An 18,340-nucleotide genomic window follows, 5' to 3' on the forward strand; every position below is an offset into this window, starting at 1 on the left:
TGACCTTGAATGTTGTCCTTCTTTTGCCAATTTTCTGCGTCACTGAACACAGCTCGTGACAAGGATGCATGAGTCAATCATTGTAATTAAGTGTGAATATCTATCGTATATGTTATGAATGCCATAGTAGGACATTTTGATGTTGTAAGATAGGACACCCAGCCACAATGCATTTTCGGAGAGTGACATCATTTGTCCTTTCATTTGTTTTAAGTCAGGAAACAGACACCGCTGGGAGGCTCTGTGTTCAAATGACCTTCAAAATGGATCCATACCAGTCAGAAGAGGAAGTAAAGAGGTAGGATTTCGCATTCCTGTCAGGAAGTGGTGAAATCTGGGCAAGGCCATCTTTTATGTCAGCTCGGGAATTATCTCTCTAAATCCTTCATCATCATGAGCTGATGCGATAAAAAGCACAACTGTGACATCCTGTTTGTCAGTCAGACAGGTGAGGTGAGGTTTTCTGTTCAAGGGAGTTGTTGAAAATATACATAATCATGATTAAATATTCATCTTTTTACTCATTTTTTATAATTGTATGCCGTTTATCCTGTTACTGGTATCACCGCGTAATTAATTTCAAAAGCTGTTCTTGAATGAAGTCAGGAAACAGACCGCTTTGGTGGAGTCCCTTTGTTCAGAGTGTCCTTGAAGCAGATGCCATGACAGCCAAAACAGGAAGGGCTAGCATTGTACAATTTAGGTCAATAAAGTATTGAAATGTTAGAAAAGCCACCCATGTATTCATTTGTCAAACTTGTTAATGCTGTTGACATTTTGAAAGTCGTGATCTTTGAAACTACACAGTACACTTCATTTCCAATGGGATACTTCGTAAAATGTATTCCCAATAGCCCTGTACATTTTAATTTCACCTGATCGATGTAACCTACTTTAAATGACTAATTATTTTGCAAACCCTACCTGAAAGAAATGACTAAAATAGAATAGAGTAGCTCTTATGATCAATCATGTTGGAGTCAGGTCCCGGTGGAGATATGGGGAGGGACATCAGTTAACGTGAAGCAATCGAGAGGAATAAATGAGACAGATTTGGAAACTGTTGGAAAAACGCATTTGTTTACTTACATTTAAACTTGACCTCCAGCAGCCATTTTGAGCAATGTCATACACCATTTCAGTGTGCAATTATGCTTTCAGCATTCTGATGCACCAGGGTTGGACTAAGACTTAAAATAGGCCCTGGCATTTTTGGCTTTGACCGACCAACATATGTTGGTGTTCTCTGAAGGAATATATTTGACTATTATTCCATAATAATAATAATAATAATTATTGTTATTATTATTATTAATTTGGTGAGGTGTATCAGAATTGCGGGGACTTGTGTTGAGTCGACTTGAGTCGCTGAGTATTTGTGACTTGCTTAGCTCAAATTTATGAAAAACTCCATTATCAGCTAACTCATGCTAACGAGTCGACCACTGTGCCACCATTATTATAATTATTATTGTTATTATTATTATTATTATTATTATTATCATCATGGTGGCCTGGTGGTCGAGTGGTTAGCGTGTCGACCTCGCAGAGGTCGTGGGTTCAATCCCAGCCTTGTTGTGTGGAGTTTTTCATGTTCTCCCCGGGCCTGCGTGGGTTTTCTCCGGGTACTCGGGTTTCCTCCCACATTCCAAAAACATGCATGGCAGGCTGATTGACAACTAAAAATTCTCCCTTGTCTCTGTGTGCCCTGCGATTGGCTGGCAACCAGTTCAGCGTGTCCCCCACCTACTGCCCGAAGACGGCTATGATAGGCTCCAGCACCCCCTGCGACCCTTGTGAGGATTAAGCGGATCGGAAAATGGATGGATGGATGGATGGATTATTATCATTATTACAATTGGCGGTTTTATATGACAATGCATTGAGTAGGTATGTAACAACAGAATCATGTTTGCCTTTTTTTTTTGTTTTGTTTTGTTTTAAATTTATTTATTTATTTTGTGAGGCCATTTTCGTGCGATCACGTTGCACAGGTCTGTTTTGTGCTTCTTTCAGAAATTTTTGCTCTGGCTTGTTAAAAATGTGTTTTCCACTTCTATTTTTAGATATGACGCACAGCGAAATCTTCTCTGTCGCCTCGTTTTCAGTTGGATGATTTTCATACAGCATTTCAATGTTTAGCGCACACGTGTCAGGATAACTCATCTTTGGCTGCCCAAACAGATTTAAAATCTAGCTGGCATATTTATATCAACCTGTAACACATAATTTTGATGGTTTTCATGGCTATGCAGAACAATTTGTACATTGTCAAAGAATGCGTTGCCAAAATTTGTTTCACCTACCATTGACTGGGCGAGACGCAGGAGAGCCGTCCACCGGGATCAGCCAAGTGTCCATTGCCAACGATGGTGTGTGTGTCAATTTAATTGCCTAATTAATGAATGCTATAAATTAATTAATTATAACTATGATTACTTGGCTTGTGACATCTAACACTTTCTTGTAGTGTATCATCTTTATAATTCTGTCCATTGCCCCCTTTCTCCCAACCAACTGAACATCCTGGCACCCCTTTGCCGCCCCACATTAAACTTGCTAGAATGACCACTGATGCTATGTTAAAGGTGCAAATGTTCATTTTAGGCAACATCATGATATTTTAGATTTTTAGATTAAAGGTGTGATCAGGTGTCATTTGTTTAAATAGTGGCAAAGTTTTGCCAGAAGGTTAAAATAATTTAGTTTTTTAGTTTTTAATTATGTTTTCAATTCACCACTTCAGGCAATTATAATACCTCTCCTGTGTGTGTGTGTGCGTGTGTGTGTGTGTGTGTGTGTGTGTGTGTGTGTGTGTGTGTGTGTGTGTGTGTGTGAACAGCACGTGGCTGTGGTGGGGAGTGAGATGTAAGGGGTTTGGGAAAGTGTATGACATGAGGGAGAGTGTGAATGCAGGAAATGAGGCTCATATGAGACATGCTGCTGAAAGTGCCGTGTGTGTTTCAGGATAAACTATGCTGAGCTCGGTAAGTGGCTAATGACTAAATATCACAACTTATGTATTAATATTCAGTATCATGTTTCATATAAATGCCATTTTTTAATGGAAACTGAAATAAGACAACATGATTTAACTCATGTTTTGAGCTTCATCAAAGCAACGAAAATGCGTGGAACCCTTTTATAGTCGTTTACAGTGCTTATGGTCTATTTTGTAAACATCAACTGCATTTTCTGGTTTTTAATTTGTTTACTTTGTCCTTATTTATTTGCTACAATGTCATTGGAAAACAATTTTTTTTGACAGTTAATAATGGAATTGAAATAAATGCGGAAGCCAGCAGCCTTAAGGTAAATGTTTAAAGTGACGGTGCAGTGTACTCGAGGACAGAGTAATTCATGCATGTGTTCCCCAAAGGATGGTATTTTGCTCTTACCCTAAACGCAACTCTAATTATTGTAGTTAGGTATACTGTACTATATATTTTTTATAAATAGCTTGTACAATAAATGGTGGCTTATTAGGGACACCCTATCACCCAAATGAGTCACTTTACATAAACACTAAGGCTGAACTCAACAGGAACTCGGACATATTTAATTTCCTTTCAATTTTGGCTATTTTTGGCCTTTTATAGAGGTCCTTTTTTATTAAAAGAACCTTTTAATCAGATGTACTTCGTTAAAAAAACAACATTTCAATTCCAAAGTGCCAGTATCCCAATCTGCCAGTACCACAAAGTTGTTCGGGCTGTGAGGGCCCTTTTGAGCTGCTTGCCCCATGAGTTCATTGAAGCGGTCAAATAGTGCAAGTAAATCCACTACAAAAAAAGGGTCTTAATTTTAGCACCGTATCAATTTAATTTTAATCTTCGTCCATCTGAATTTTTTCACAAAGTCATCCCTGTTTTTCTGTTTCTTTTTCCAGTGAAAACTTGACTTTTCCTGTTCGACCCACTTCACAATTCAAAGTGATGACGCTTGGAAAATAGCCCTCATCGCTTAAAATCAAAATTAACGAAAAATGAGAACTATCTTAGTAGGCTATCTATGGCTAAGTCTTGCCCTTCATCGGGATGCTTTATCTTTGAATGGAGTGAGGGCAGACAAAATAGGGGAAGAAGGCATCCCGGAAAAGGCGCCAGTCAAAAGAGTTAGACGGGGCTGGCTGTGGAATCAGTTTTTCCTGCAAGAGGAGTATACCGGCAGTGACTATCAGTACATTGGAAAGGTAAGAAATGTTTTAGTTTATTGCAGGGGTCACCAACATTTTGAAGTTCAGAGCTAATGAACTGATTAAAGCAAAGGGCGACCGGTTCGATGCAGTCTTCTGAAAGAACAAATTTGCCCAAATTATATTTTGCACTTAGTATCCATTCTTAACTCATTTAATGCCAGCCATTTTTCTCAAATAAGGAGAGCCGCTGCATGCCATTTTTGACCATTTTGACAAATTTTTTTGAGTTTTGAGAAATTGAGTTTTCTAGCTATATAGGCATGACACCAACCAAAACACAGCTTCAACCCACTTCCTTCATCGGGGAGAAAAAAGTATTAAAGTATATATAAAAAAGTATAATAGTAAAGTGTTTTTTTTTGTAAACAGCGGTTGAACATTGGTAAGTTTCTTGAATATACTCGTTTCCAAGGAAAATTCTAAGAAAGAAGCCTTTTTGTGAAAGGAAGCATTTTTTTGTTTGCATTTGTGATCCATCACAGATCTAAACAGTGCTTTTCAACTAAATAACAACATACACAATACAGTGATCCCTCGCTATATCGCGCTTCATTAATCGCGGCTTTACTCCATCGCGGGTTTTTTTTTTCCAAAGTACCGGTACTGTATTCAGAAAAAATGTGAATGACTCAGAGGTTTTGTGGCTGTACTTGATTTGTTCCCAGCGCGACGAATGTGTGTGTGTGTGTGTGTGTGTGTGTGTGTGTGTGTATGGCTGGGGGATGGGTGCGAGAGAGAGAGAGAGAGAGAGAGAGAGAGAGAGAGAGAGAGAGAGAGAGAGGGTAATTGGGCTTGTCTGAAAAAAGCAGCACTTCTCTTCAACTCCTCCTTATCAATACAGGTTAATTGTCTTATCATAAACACATCAGCTGCACGCTGCGGGATAGCTGGCCAGCAGCTCGCTGGAGGCTAACGGAGGCTACACTGTCAGAGTGGAATAAAGAGAGTAACACAAGTCTCTTTCTCTCTCTCTCAAAAGGCAATGCAGATGAATGTTAATTACTGTATAAGGTTTTATAATTAAAGATTTAAGTAAATATGTGTACAGTAATGCCGTAGTCATTGTCTCAAGTATGTAAAGAATATATACTATTCATATATTTTAAACATGCTGGTACCCACAAACCCTTACACAAAAATTCCTGAGGGGGATGTGGGGGGGGTCAAACCCTACTTCGTGGATTTTCGTCTTTAGCGGGTGGTCCCAGTCCCCATTAACCGTGATAAGTGAGGGATCACTGTACAAAAAAGGGCACTTGGATTGCAAAATAAAAGTTTATTGCAAGAAAAACACTGCCATGACATATGAACAATGCATGACCTTTTCATGAACATTGAACTTTATCCATGTTCTCAGAACTTCTCACCATCACACTAGTTTCGCACGCCACCTCGTCACACACGTGGAATCACCGTACTGTATACACACACTCATACGATGTCTGGACCAAGATCCAATCAAAGCCACTCCTGCAATCCAGTGGTGATTTATTATGCTGAAATCAGTTCCAAAGCATTGATACTAGCTCCACAAAGCTCTTGATTATTTTTTTTAAATACAAAAACAACAAAAATTTAAGTTTATATTTTGTCACTAATTGATCGGGATTTTACAAACGTAATTTTACATTTCGTCATTCATCATTGATTTAATGATTTTCCAATAATTTGATCCCATAGGTAACATAAATATCACGATACAACACATAATTTCTCTATATCTCTGCAGGCATGTACATTTGCAAATCATTTTTACAATATTCTGAGGAATTCACATTTGCATGCAGGCATGTACATTTGAGCCATTAACACTTATTAACTGAGCTATTTTTAGAACAGGCAGCGTCCCTGTTGAAAACTCCTATTCCCTTACAAAACTAATTTTGTTTTTGTTCCAAGTAAAATTCATTTCAATTGATTTGGAAATAAATTGAGCTTTTTTAATCCACAGTGCAATTTTAGTTAGTCAATCAGCCATTCCAGTCTCTTCGCAGGTGTGGGTTAACTTTTTGTGTTGTGTGTGTGCAGAAAAATCACACAACCTCAAAAGTCTGACAAATTGGATTGAATGATTTGCTGTAATTTATTTTGATTGTGGTGGTGAAATCGGAAATACTGAACTGCTGAAACAATGACTTACTGTGTTTTTGTATACACTGTAGCTCCAGTCAGACCAAGACAGTGGAAATGGCCTTGTCAGGTATGTTCTCTCTGGTGAGGGGGCAGGCACCATCTTTGTTATTGACGAGACCAACGGCGACCTGCATGCCACGCGCCGCCTGGATCGGGAAGAGAAGGCGTTTTATATCCTCAGAGCGACAGTTGTCAATAAAATCACAGGCAAAACATTAGAACCAGAGACGGAGTTCACTGTCAAACTCCATGACATCAATGATAATGAGCCTCAATTCAGCAAGGAATTTTATAATGGCAGTGTACCTGAGCGGTCCGATATTGGTAAGGAGTGGTTTTACCTGTGCATCACTTGTCATTACATCCTGGAATCTTCTGTTTATACAGTATAAATGTGTGTCTTCTGAATATGTTTTAGGTACGTCAGTCATCTGTGTGACAGCTACAGATGCAGATGACAACATGTATGGGAACAGCGCTAAACTGGTGTACAGTATCAAACAAGGACAGCCATACTTTTCTGTTGACCCAAAAACAGGTACAGTATATTTAAATGCATGCGTACCCGTGCTCATTGGGAGCAAAGTTAGAAAATAGCCCCTTGTCTTCTTCCGTGAGCTGGAGTGGCTGCGAGCTTTAAGGTACATGCTTTACTCATATGGGCTTATGCTAGACTGCCACTGTCTGGTAATGGTGATATATATATATATATATATATATATATATATATATATATATATAGTATTGCATGTCGCTCTTACCGTCAGACAAGCTATGTGCAGACATGACCACTCCACACAGGAAGGCCAAAGCCAGGATGTGAATCCACAACCTATGAACTGTGATGCGGATGTGGAGGGCCACTTTCCCGCCTGTTTTCGAGCTCTCCCGGCTGCAACACACCTGATTCAGATGATCAGCTCATCAGCCAGCTCTGAAGCAGCATTAGAACAATCCTGTTTATTTGAATCAGGTGTGTTGCTCCTGGGAGAGCTCAAAAACAGGCAGGACAGCGGCCCTTGAGGACCGAGTTTGCTGTGCTAACCAGTCAGCCAATGTAGACCCCCCGCTCCCCCTCCAGTCACTTCATCCCCAACTTATTGTACATATTACAGATACAAATACGAGAGAAAACAAAAACCACCAAACTGTAAGGCAGTGGTTCTCAACTGTTGTCACCCTGGGACCTGCATCTTCCTATTGTTGGAAAGTCTCAACCCACTTTATAGAAGTCAAAAACAAAAAAGGCTTGTTTTTATTTAAATAACTTCTGATAATACCTGTTATTTTTTAAAATGCAGTTTCAAATGAATGTTACATACCATCAAAAGTATGTTGCTAGCTATGACATCCGTTAGCCAAAGGCTGAGATGCGCTGTATTTGTTTACAGACAAGCTTGTGACTAGAGAATGAGTGAGTAATATTTCCTGATGCTTGCTTACCAAATATTGTATGTTCTATGTGAGAAATTGAGCCTCAGTACTGTTCTAAAACATTTGAATACTAATACAGACATGTATAGACACATAATTTTTTACTAGCTGTCTGCAACCCACCCAGAATGGGTCCATGATGCACTTTTGGGTCCCAACTAGAGGCTGATATTTTTTCGGGAACTCCATGGGATGGGAGTCAACTTTACCCTTAACCTCCTAAGACCCGAACTCTTGCAAGGCATGCATTTTTATTTTATTTTCTCTTTGATATTTAGGCTAATTGGGACCTGATGAGTGTACAAACAAAGAACTATCTTTTTACATGATGTAACGTCCTCGTAAGTGGACGCCAGGCCCTTGTAGTCCAAAATTTAATATTGTAGTCTTGAAAACCAGAAACGTCATGTCCACACATGTGGACGCCAGGTCCCAGGAGGTTAATCAAGGCTAAAAAGTTTATGGCAGCAGGCAGGAGCAAGATTTCATTTTTTTCCAATTTGTTTTCTATTCCATGTTGCACGAAACAATAAGAGTTGATGAGGAGAAAGGGGGCAAGTGCTGTTCAAAAATAAGTAAAATTCAACTTGAGTTGTTTTTTTTGTTTTGTTTTGTTTTGTTTTTTTAGTTATTTTTATGGAGCTGACCCCCCAGAATGGAAGCGATACGGGAGTGGGAGTCATTCTGAATGGGAGTAGGACAGGATGCAAAGTTGGTTTCACTGAGAACAAGACGGGACAGTTTTGTTTTTCTTTTTTTTTAACTGTGGTTCGTAAACTGGGACAGGAAAGGAGATTTTCTGTGGTAGTGGCATGGGATAGGAGTGAAAATCCACTCCCGTATCATCCTCTAGTCCCGACCCACCAGTTGAGAATCAAAGCTGTAGGAAATAGTGGCGAAAGCACAAAGTCATGAAGCGAAAACAATCCCAGTGCCACAGTAAAATAAGGTAAATTTATTCATTGTCCTCCTCCTCACTGATTGAAATTGTCTTAATTTTCCGTGTGAACTGAAGAGCTGTCAATGAGCAAAATTTTGCTGGATTCAACAAAAAACATTTTTGTCTAGGTGTGATCAGGACTGCTTTGGGTCCAGGCGACATGGACCGTGAGCAGAGGGAGCACTATCAAGTAGTAATCGAGGCTAAAGACATGGCTGGACATCGAGGAGGACTCACTGGGACCACAGTAGTGTACATCACCCTCACTGATGTTAACGACAACACACCACGCTTCACTCATAGTAAGACATTATCGTTTATGTATGATTTTTGTTGTTGTTATTTTACCCTTAACATACACAAATCAAAAACTAGCTGACATTTTCTGGTGGTGGAACACAAAGTAAAAAAAAAAAAAGTAATTCAGTTGAAATAATTATTATGCATGCTCATATTTTGATAATGATCTCAAAAAAATCTCAGGTAGGGGTTATTTTTTGTTCTGTTTTGTTTTTTAGGTATATACCAGTTCAGAATTCCTGAGCTGTCTATCCCTGGCACTGAAGTTGGGAGGATTAAAGCTACAGACAGAGACGTTGGAACCAACGCAGAGATGTACTTCACAATTGTTAGTGGAGATGCCCTGGACATATTTGACATATTCACCAATAAAGAAACCCAGGAGGGTTTTATAACTGTCAGCAAGGTAAGAAAGACAAGACTTCTGCAAATATATGATTTATGTATTTATTTCTATTGTTTTAAAAGTGTGTTTAAAGACCTTCAGAAATCGAAGTGCCATAAAGCTATCAAAACATGCTTTGGGTTTATTTAAATAGGGCATTTCTGTATTGTGGATTTCGCTCGTTGCAGGAGTGGTGTGAAGCGCACTTTTATTTTTAATTATTGAAATGGTATAAGGCGGCCCGGTGATCCAGTGGTTAGCGCATAGAACTCACAGTGCAGAGGTACCGGGTTCAATTCCAGCTCTGTCCTCCCTGTGTGGAGGACATGAAACACAGGAGAGAGCTCTAAGGATGCATAGAACCCAGCCATCCATCCATTTTCTGATGCGCTTTCACAAGGATCGCTGGATATGCTGGATGTGCTGGAGACTATCCCAGCTGTCTTCAGGCAGTAGGTGGAGGACACCCTGAACCGGTTGCCAGCCAATCGCAGGTCCAGGTTGCCTCCCACCTACTGCCTGGAGACGGCTGGGATAGGCTCCAGCACCCCCCGCGACCCTTGTGAGGATAAGCGGATCGGAATATTGAATATTAAATCAATTGTTGTTTTAGATGTGTTGGTTCTTCTTGTAGTTCCTTGTATAACTTGTATAACATAATATTCATCAGAATGCCATAATATAAACCAAATACCATTTACCTTGTTAATTTTTTTATTTCTACAGATTTTGGATTATGAGAACAAACAGTCCTACGTAGCAGAGATCCAGGTCCAAAACACCCAGACAGACCCTCGCTTCACATCCACATACTCGAAAGACATGGCCACTCTTCAAATTGTCGTGGAGGACATGGATGAGCCACCAGTGTTTGACAAACACAGTTATTTTATAGAGATTAAAGAAGATGCTGCAGTGGGCGTGGTCATGGGCTGGGTCAGTGCCATGGACCCCGATGAAGCTCACAGTCCGGTCAAGTAAGACAAAACAGTCTATGATGCTCATAGTGCTTTTTTTCTATCACATCAACGTACATTTTTAAAAAATATAAAATCGTCTGTCTCGTCATTGCTAATTATATGAAATGGGTCGCGCCTCACCTTATAGGAGGCTTACATGTTTTGGTGCCATCTTTCTGCCTCAGATATCTGAAGGAGACAAATCACGTGATCACAAATTCATCAATGACTACAGCATGTGTAGTAAATGCAATGCACTCTGTCACTTGAGGGAGTGCTAGAAGTCTTTTGTCAAGACAGTTTGCGTGCACCTCTGCTGAAAATTTGGCGCTAGGCGAGCAATGTGTGGTCTCTCCAAAGCATTGTGGTGTGCGTGCTTCAAAATGCAAGTGCTCACGAATTTAGGACGCTGCAGTCTATTAGTTCACCACTAGATGACACATGTGAACAGCATATAACCTTTTGCAGTTAGAGTAAAGTTTCTTTTGGCATTGACTTTCACAGGTACTCAGTTGACCGCCGGACAGACATGGACCATCTGTTCAATGTCCATCCAGAAAATGGAACTTTATTCCTCCTAAAAAATCTGGATAGAGAGGAGACTGCCTTGCATAATATTTCAGTCATCGCCACCGAGATCTGTAAGTCTTTCCACTGCTACCTGTATGGCAGGACGAAGGCTATGTCCCCTGCATTGTTGAGGCAAGTGTTTTCCCCTGCATGAAGCTTTTGCGTGTCATCATTTTAGATCACCCTCAGCAGAGTAGCCCTGTTTCAGTGTACATCAATCTACTGGATGTGAATGACAATGCTCCAATCTTTGCCACATTGTATGAAAGCTTTGTCTGTGAGAAGACCAAGTCGGGTCAGGTAGATGCACATTCTCACTTCAAGAATATGCTATGTAATTTGGCGAACCAGTTTCTTTCATGATAACAGCAATGACCCAGTCAAAGAGACAAGTCCAATACCCCAAATTATTCATACATGGTTCTTAATCAGTTTATTTATATTTGTTGGTGTTCTCAAAAGCGCATACAAATAATAAGTGCTGTTGATGCCGATGAGCCATTGATGGGGCACAAGTTTTTCTTCAGTCTGGCGCCAGAGGAAACCAGCTACAGTAATTTCTCTTTACAAGATAACGGAGGTATTTTTTTTTCGAGCATGTTCACACACTGTCTTCCAAAACCTTGTTTAGCTTGGGGCTGAGAAACGATCTAACTGAATTTTCCAAACTCAGATAACACTGCCAGCGTTGTGACACGTAGGGCCAGCTACAGTCGCCTGCAACAGAACATCCACCTGGTTCCCATCGTAATCACTGATGGTGATTACCCAATGCAGAGCAGCACAGAAACTTTAACTGTGCGGGTCTGCACTTGTGATTTGGAAGGCAACATAGAGCTGTGTAACTCTAATGCTCAGATAGGCTCTCCAGGGATGAGCACCGGAGCCTTCATCGTCATCCTGCTGTGTGTCATCATACTACTATGTAAGTGCAGGAAAAAAATAAGTGTGTCAAATGCAGTGATGGAGTAACAGTATTGTATGTAACTGTGTTACTAGAAGGGTGGGGGTGAACGAGCGAATCACATAAGTGAAGATGATTCAGTCAAATTTCATTGTAAGCCAATCAGAAGTAAAGTTAGGCGGTTGTTGTTGACAGAAACTGCGAGCGAGGATGGGTGCACAGCAGTGGCAGATGCTTGTCTGTCAAGCAGGGGAAGCTCAATTTCGGCCTACATCATAAAATTTATACGTGAATTCTACTCTCCGTTCCTTTTCAAGAAAATGATCTGTGACCCTGTCATACCAACTGTCACGGTTCGGACGAACTGAATCAAGTTTTGGATCCCAAAAGTCTAGACTCCAGATAAGATCTCCGTAGCAAAAATGTTTAATGAACAAAAATCGCAGCGACAAAGTAGTAACATAAAGCGCTGGTCAAAACAAGGACCAGGGAGCACGAAAACGAATAACAAAAAGCGCTTGCACAAAAGGCAAGGGAGGAAAACAAGAACCGAGAATATAAACGAAAAACAATGTATCAACTACACGCAAGCAAAAAAAAAACCCCAAATCACAAAACAAAAGCCATACTAAAACAACAAATGGTACCGAGAGTACAAAAGCAAAACGACAAGGTCTATAGCAAAGGGTCTGTGAGCAGGGAAGCAGCAAGGCATAAAACAATTCTCCGACAACCAGCAGACTGATTGAGGGTCCATAAATACAGACTTCCCTAATTGTCAAATCGGCAGCAGGTGTCCAACTAGCAAGACTGCTCAGTCTGCCACCTGCTGGCAAAGCCGAGAACAGGAACATGACACCAACAAGGCGTCTTTTCCAGGGTCTTAACTGTGGTGATATAACTCAGTCTACGAACACAAGCAACTACAATAAAACCCACCAGAAATAAAAGATTAATTTGTCGCTAGTCGTTTTCAACGAATAGAGTGTTGCTAAGATGATTAGAAGAAGTCTCCTGTTCAACTCAGAACAGAATGAGAATTGAAAAATGCTCCCGCGGATGCCGACACCAAAGGATCGGTGATTGGCTCATTTCGCTGTCAATCAAAAAGAGATTCAGCCTCAGACAGATTATCCAATCATCATGCAGAAAAGCTGAGCGTCCGGGCCAGACGATAAATGCCCACTGTCCATCGACTCCCAGAGACGCTGAGCATCCGATAGGCAGGACAAAACCAGCATTTATCCAATGACTCATCTCGTTTCAATGCATTGGGACAATGGGCTGTGAACTCTCTAGACGCCCAGCGTCCACGCTGTCGACGCTCAGCGTGCACACAGTTGAAAGCACAGTGAAGCTGCGGGAATGAATGAGAAGAGAGTCGCGTCGTGACCAGTATTAAGAAGCTGATTCGAAACAAAAGTTGAGCACGTTGTAGCGCATATTTAGTCAATGACATGTACACACAATTGTATGTACACACATATATTTGATCACTTATTTTTTGACATTTTAGGGGAAGCTGAGCTTCCCTTGCAGTCTTAGAGCAATCGCCTCTGGTGAACAGATCTAAAATGACTATAAATCTACCGGAAAAGAAAGTGGCCTTCTTGAACGAGAAGTAGACATTGCTTTTTCATAAATGAACTTAAAGGAAAGAATGTACATGTCAAATGCACATTCGGACTTAGACAAAAATGAGTCCTCGGGTCAGAGTCGAGCCAGCCTCAAGAAATCATTTTTATTGACACATGCGTCTACAAAATGAGTGGCTGAGGAGATGGAGACAGTGCTAAGTAACCAAAAGAAATTAAGAATGCTTTCTTTTTGTAAATATAGATAAATAATTAATTCGATTACCTGATACTTGATAAAGGGAACTAAGTCACCAGGGATGTGCGGTCAGGCCAGGCAGGGGAGACACAGTCTCCCTGGCCCCCTTGACTGCATGTAAAAGATGGTGGGCGTTCACGACGGTCGCGCTGTCAGACTTCCAGATAAATATCGTTCTGTGTCTTGGAATGGGAGATATGTCACACAAGTCAGTCATTGACCAGACCTCGCTGAATCGTCGTGTGCTTCCGTCAAGATCGGTGCGGGTCCGTCGGGAAGGCGGGACAAGCAGCTGTCAAAGTCATGTAGACGGGGGCATTCTGTGCATGTGCATTTCTTCTCTTATCAGAAAAGGCAAAAGAAGGGAGACTAGCTAGGATCACACTGCAGGAAAATCCGACTCAGATCGGATTTTTTTGCCCATATGCGACCAGTATCTGATTTTTTTTTCTTCCTGATAATCTGAACAACTCAATTCTGATTTTTTAAATACATATTGGATTTTTTGCAATGCGACTGCAGTCTGAATGACCAGGTCACATATACATAGAAGTTATCGGACGGGGAGAGAGCATTTAGAAGGGAGATTGACTGATTGTCTTGTGAATCTGCAACGTTGTTCTGAGTAACAGTAATGCATTCATATGTGATTTGAATGTATTCCCTCTTGAAATATGAAACATAATGTGGACATTTGTGGTGGTTGTACTAATTTAGCCACATAGATGCCCCAATTATTATGTGCGGCAATAACATGACGTATTGATTACGTCATGTTATTGCCGCGCAAAAGATTACGTCGTAATCTTTTGTAACATCGACATGAAATGAGATATAAAATATTTATACCTCCTCTCGCATCGCTGTTCTGATGCGCCGTGGTCCTTCCACACTGTACCACATTTACTTCCGTAAACATTACATTGTCAATGACGTCATCTCTTCTGTGCAGGCGGGTCACTTTCGGAGACGTCCTGTATATATTCACACACCGGGAAGACTGAGGTCGTATTTAAAATGTAATGTAAATCCTTCCTCAAAAAAATGGGACTCCACCCAAAAATAAAAAATGAGCATTAAGAACTGTAGAGTGAACCTAGCCTATGGATACGTTCCTGGATAGTGGGGAGGGGACAGGAAAGAGTTCAAGGACACTGAATCAGCTATTACTGTAGCTTTGCAGTCCACAAATGTAGCATGAGTTGAAACGCTTCGAATATTTTCCAAAATGCACCCTATTTTTCGACATTTCGTTTTGCGCGCCATGTCCAGTCTCTTGTCATGAGTAGGAGGGCACAGTCTGCCTATTGGTCAATGCCGATGAACCAATCAAAGAATGACGTAGGACATGTCACACTGCGGAAAGACGAACAAAACTTCTGAACATGCCAGACTGTCGTCGTCCTGAAGCATTCCAGATGCCTCACGGCCACTCATTGAATATGTGACACGACGTAAAGTAATTAAAAGTTTAAAAACAATTCTTTGAATTCAGGTCAAATTTGGCTTCAGACTTTTATATCCGACTGCAGATGAGCCAGTGCCTCACCAGTCCTGAACCTAACCGCACGTCGCTCACTATCAGTAACACCTTTACTTTCTCTTGGGGCGTTAATTCCATCACTGTTCATGATGCAAGAGAATTTGATGTTGTGAAAGCAGATTTGACTATTGACTGTCAAATTATGTGACCTCTGCCTAATTTCTTTCAGTGATAATCGTTCTGTCCATTAAATTAACACGACAAAGAAAAAAGGAGCCTTTGATTGTCTCCAAGGAACATATCCGTGACAATGTGCTGAGCTACAATGACGAGGGTGGAGGTGAAGAGGACACCCAGGCCTTTGACATTGGAGCTCTGTATGACCAAGAAGCCGCAGCTGTTATGGAGAAATTTGCTCAACAAAGGCGTGACATCATCCCCACAGACATGCTGGGCTACCCAATGCACTTTCAACATGCACCTGATGCCTTTGATCCCGTGTTGCCGCCTGTCAGCTTGGCATCATATGACAAGAGCATATGCAGATTCATCAATGACAGAGTTGAAGAGAATGACTATCACCCTACTACACCGCCGTATGATTCACTGGCCACCTACGCTGATGAGGGAGCAGGTTCAGTGGCCGAGTCGTTGAGTTCACTGGATTCCGTATCATCTGAAGCTGAGGATTACTACGACTACCTAAGTAATTGGGGGCCCAGGTTCAAGAAACTAGCTGACATGTATAAAAGTGAGAATATTATGTCCTCCTAACAACATTTCTACAGTATCACATATTTCTATGAGACTCGAATCTTATATTTCTTTCGAGCAATGCAATAAGATAAGATAAGATAAGATAAGAAAACATTTATTAGTCTCGCAATGGAGAAATTCCCAATTCACAGCAGCAAAGTTATGAAAAGAAGAAGTATAACAACAAAATATAGGAGCTGCTGGAAAGCCAGCCACTCTCGCGGCGCCATTTTGATGTCAAAATAACAAAAATAACACAACACAACACATAAGACACAGACAGTCGTGCAATCTTCACCACTTTTCTGCATGCACTTTGTTGTCTGAAGCAGTTATAGATGAAAGAGGAGAGGATCAAAGTGTCCTTTCACCAGTGGATCAGAGACGTCATGCTGAAAACGTGCACACGTCTGCCACAAGCTAAGTTTTGAAAGCAAACACGAAGCTGTAGCGTCCATTGACGAAAAAAGAAAAATACGATTTTTAAGCAAGCATACATATTGCTTGTACAGTTACTTCTCCATGTGATGCTTGCTAAGTGTAAATATATTCTTTGCAGAAAGGATTTCAGATGTTTCTCATATTTTGGGTTAAAAAATAGAGGTTTGATGACCAGTTTCGCTGATGTGCCTCATTAAAGGGAAAAAAAGGTTTTAGGTTCTGATCAAGGAGCAAGGACCCAGGTGCAGAATAGTTGACAAAAGTTTAATTGAGCCAAAAAACAAAACACAAAGTCCCCATAAGGGAAAAAAACACTCACGACAGTCTCAACTGGAAACAGGAGTTTGGACCCGGCTTAAGAAGCCGTAACATTTAATGTGAAAGATAAAAAAACCTGTTATGGAGAAATTTGCTCAACAAAGGCGTGACATCATCCCCACAGACATGCTGGGCTACCCAATGCACTTTCAACATGCACCTGATGCCTTTGATCCCGTGTTGCCGCCTGTCAGCTTGGCATCATATGACAAGAGCATATGCAGATTCATCAATGACAGAGTTGAAGAGAATGACTATCACCCTACTACACCGCCGTATGATTCACTGGCCACCTACGCTGATGAGGGAGCAGGTTCAGTGGCCGAGTCGTTGAGTTCACTGGATTCCGTATCATCTGAAGCTGAGGATTACTACGACTACCTAAGTAATTGGGGGCCCAGGTTCAAGAAACTAGCTGACATGTATAAAAGTGAGAATATTATGTCCTCCTAACAACATTTCTACAGTATCACATATTTCTATGAGACTCGAATCTTATATTTCTTTCGAGCAATGCAATAAGATAAGATAAGATAAGATAAGAAAACATTTATTAGTCTCGCAATGGAGAAATTCCCAATTCACAGCAGCAAAGTTATGAAAAGAAGAAGTATAACAACAAAATATAGGAGCTGCTGGAAAGGCAGCCACTCTCGCGGCGCCATTTTGATGTCAAAATAACAAAAATAACACAACACAACACATAAGACACAGACAGTCGTGCAATCTTCACCACTTTTCTGCATGCACTTTGTTGTCTGAAGCAGTTATAGATGAAAGAGGAGAGGATCAAAGTGTCCTTTCACCAGTGGATCAGAGACGTCATGCTGAAAACGTGCACACGTCTGCCACAAGCTAAGTTTTGAAAGCAAACACGAAGCTGTAGCGTCCATTGACGAAAAAAGAAAAATACGATTTTTAAGCAAGCATACATATTGCTTGTACAGTTACTTCTCCATGTGATGCTTGCTAAGTGTAAATATATTCTTTGCAGAAAGGATTTCAGATGTTTCTCATATTTTGGGTTAAAAAATAGAGGTTTGATGACCAGTTTCGCTGATGTGCCTCATTAAAGGGAAAAAAAGGTTTTAGGTTCTGATCAAGGAGCAAGGACCCAGGTGCAGAATAGTTGACAAAAGTTTAATTGAGCCAAAAAACAAAACACAAAGTCCCCATAAGGGAAAAAAACACTCACGACAGTCTCAACTGGAAACAGGAGTTTGGACCCGGCTTAAGAAGCCGTAACATTTAATGTGAAAGATAAAAAAAAAAAAAAGAAAGAAAAAGACGACTCAAGAAGATTTAGAAAAATTCAACTATGCATCAGTCTTCAGCTGAATCAATACGATACTGATTAATATACCTATATTTATAGAACATCAATGCTCGGATGCCTTTGCTAGGAATTCAGGATGATCTCTGGAGCGGTGGTTACGGTGCTGTTGGTGATATTGCACCCAGCTTTGATCTTATCCTGTTCCTCTTTGTTAAGGAATTTTAGCCTTAATATGAATACTAAGGTAACAAGTCTCTTTCCTAAACATCTGTTTAAACACGTAAAACAAAGAATGTAGTGTTAAGATTACATCTTCTTCCCCCTTGAGTGATGAACAGCCCCCAAGTGTCTTCTTTCGCTCCCCCGTCTCGGCAAAGTCCCTGAAGGCTTTCCTGAAAGGAACTCATATC

At 40.7% G+C, this 18,340-nt stretch overlaps 1 protein-coding gene across 1 annotated transcript; it reads left to right on the forward strand.

Moving 5' to 3' along the window:
- The first annotated feature begins 2,897 nt into the window (after positions 1-2,897).
- Positions 2,898-16,729, forward strand: LOC109521385 (cadherin-6-like). Its single transcript, XM_019879228.1, has 13 exons — positions 2,898-2,987; positions 3,890-4,192; positions 6,361-6,655; positions 6,750-6,869; positions 8,834-9,007; positions 9,224-9,411; positions 10,117-10,367; positions 10,854-10,990; positions 11,098-11,219; positions 11,382-11,499; positions 11,593-11,844; positions 15,369-15,978; positions 16,370-16,729. The coding sequence occupies exons 2-12, from the start codon at positions 3,986-3,988 to the stop codon at positions 15,911-15,913; spliced, it is 2,409 nt and encodes an 802-aa protein (XP_019734787.1). The 5' UTR covers positions 2,898-2,987; positions 3,890-3,985; the 3' UTR covers positions 15,914-15,978; positions 16,370-16,729.
- Positions 16,730-18,340: the final 1,611 nt, after the last annotated feature.

The sequence above is a fragment of the Hippocampus comes genome, unplaced genomic scaffold (genome assembly GCF_001891065.2).
Source record: "Hippocampus comes isolate QL1 unplaced genomic scaffold, H_comes_QL1_v1.1 scaffold85, whole genome shotgun sequence".
Lineage (NCBI taxonomy): Eukaryota > Metazoa > Chordata > Actinopteri > Syngnathiformes > Syngnathidae > Hippocampus > Hippocampus comes.

Excerpts from the sequence above, each read along its gene's own strand:
- LOC109521385 (XM_019879228.1), top strand. The coding sequence starts at position 3,986 with ATGAGAACTATCTTAGTAGGCTATCTATGGCTAAGTCTTGCCCTTCAT. Across the intron at positions 6,656-6,749 it reads ACCTGAGCGGTCCGATATTG|GTACGTCAGTCATCTGTGTG; the intron begins GTAAGGAGTGGT and ends AATATGTTTTAG. Across the intron at positions 11,220-11,381 it reads AGAAGACCAAGTCGGGTCAG|CGCATACAAATAATAAGTGC; the intron begins GTAGATGCACAT and ends TGTTCTCAAAAG.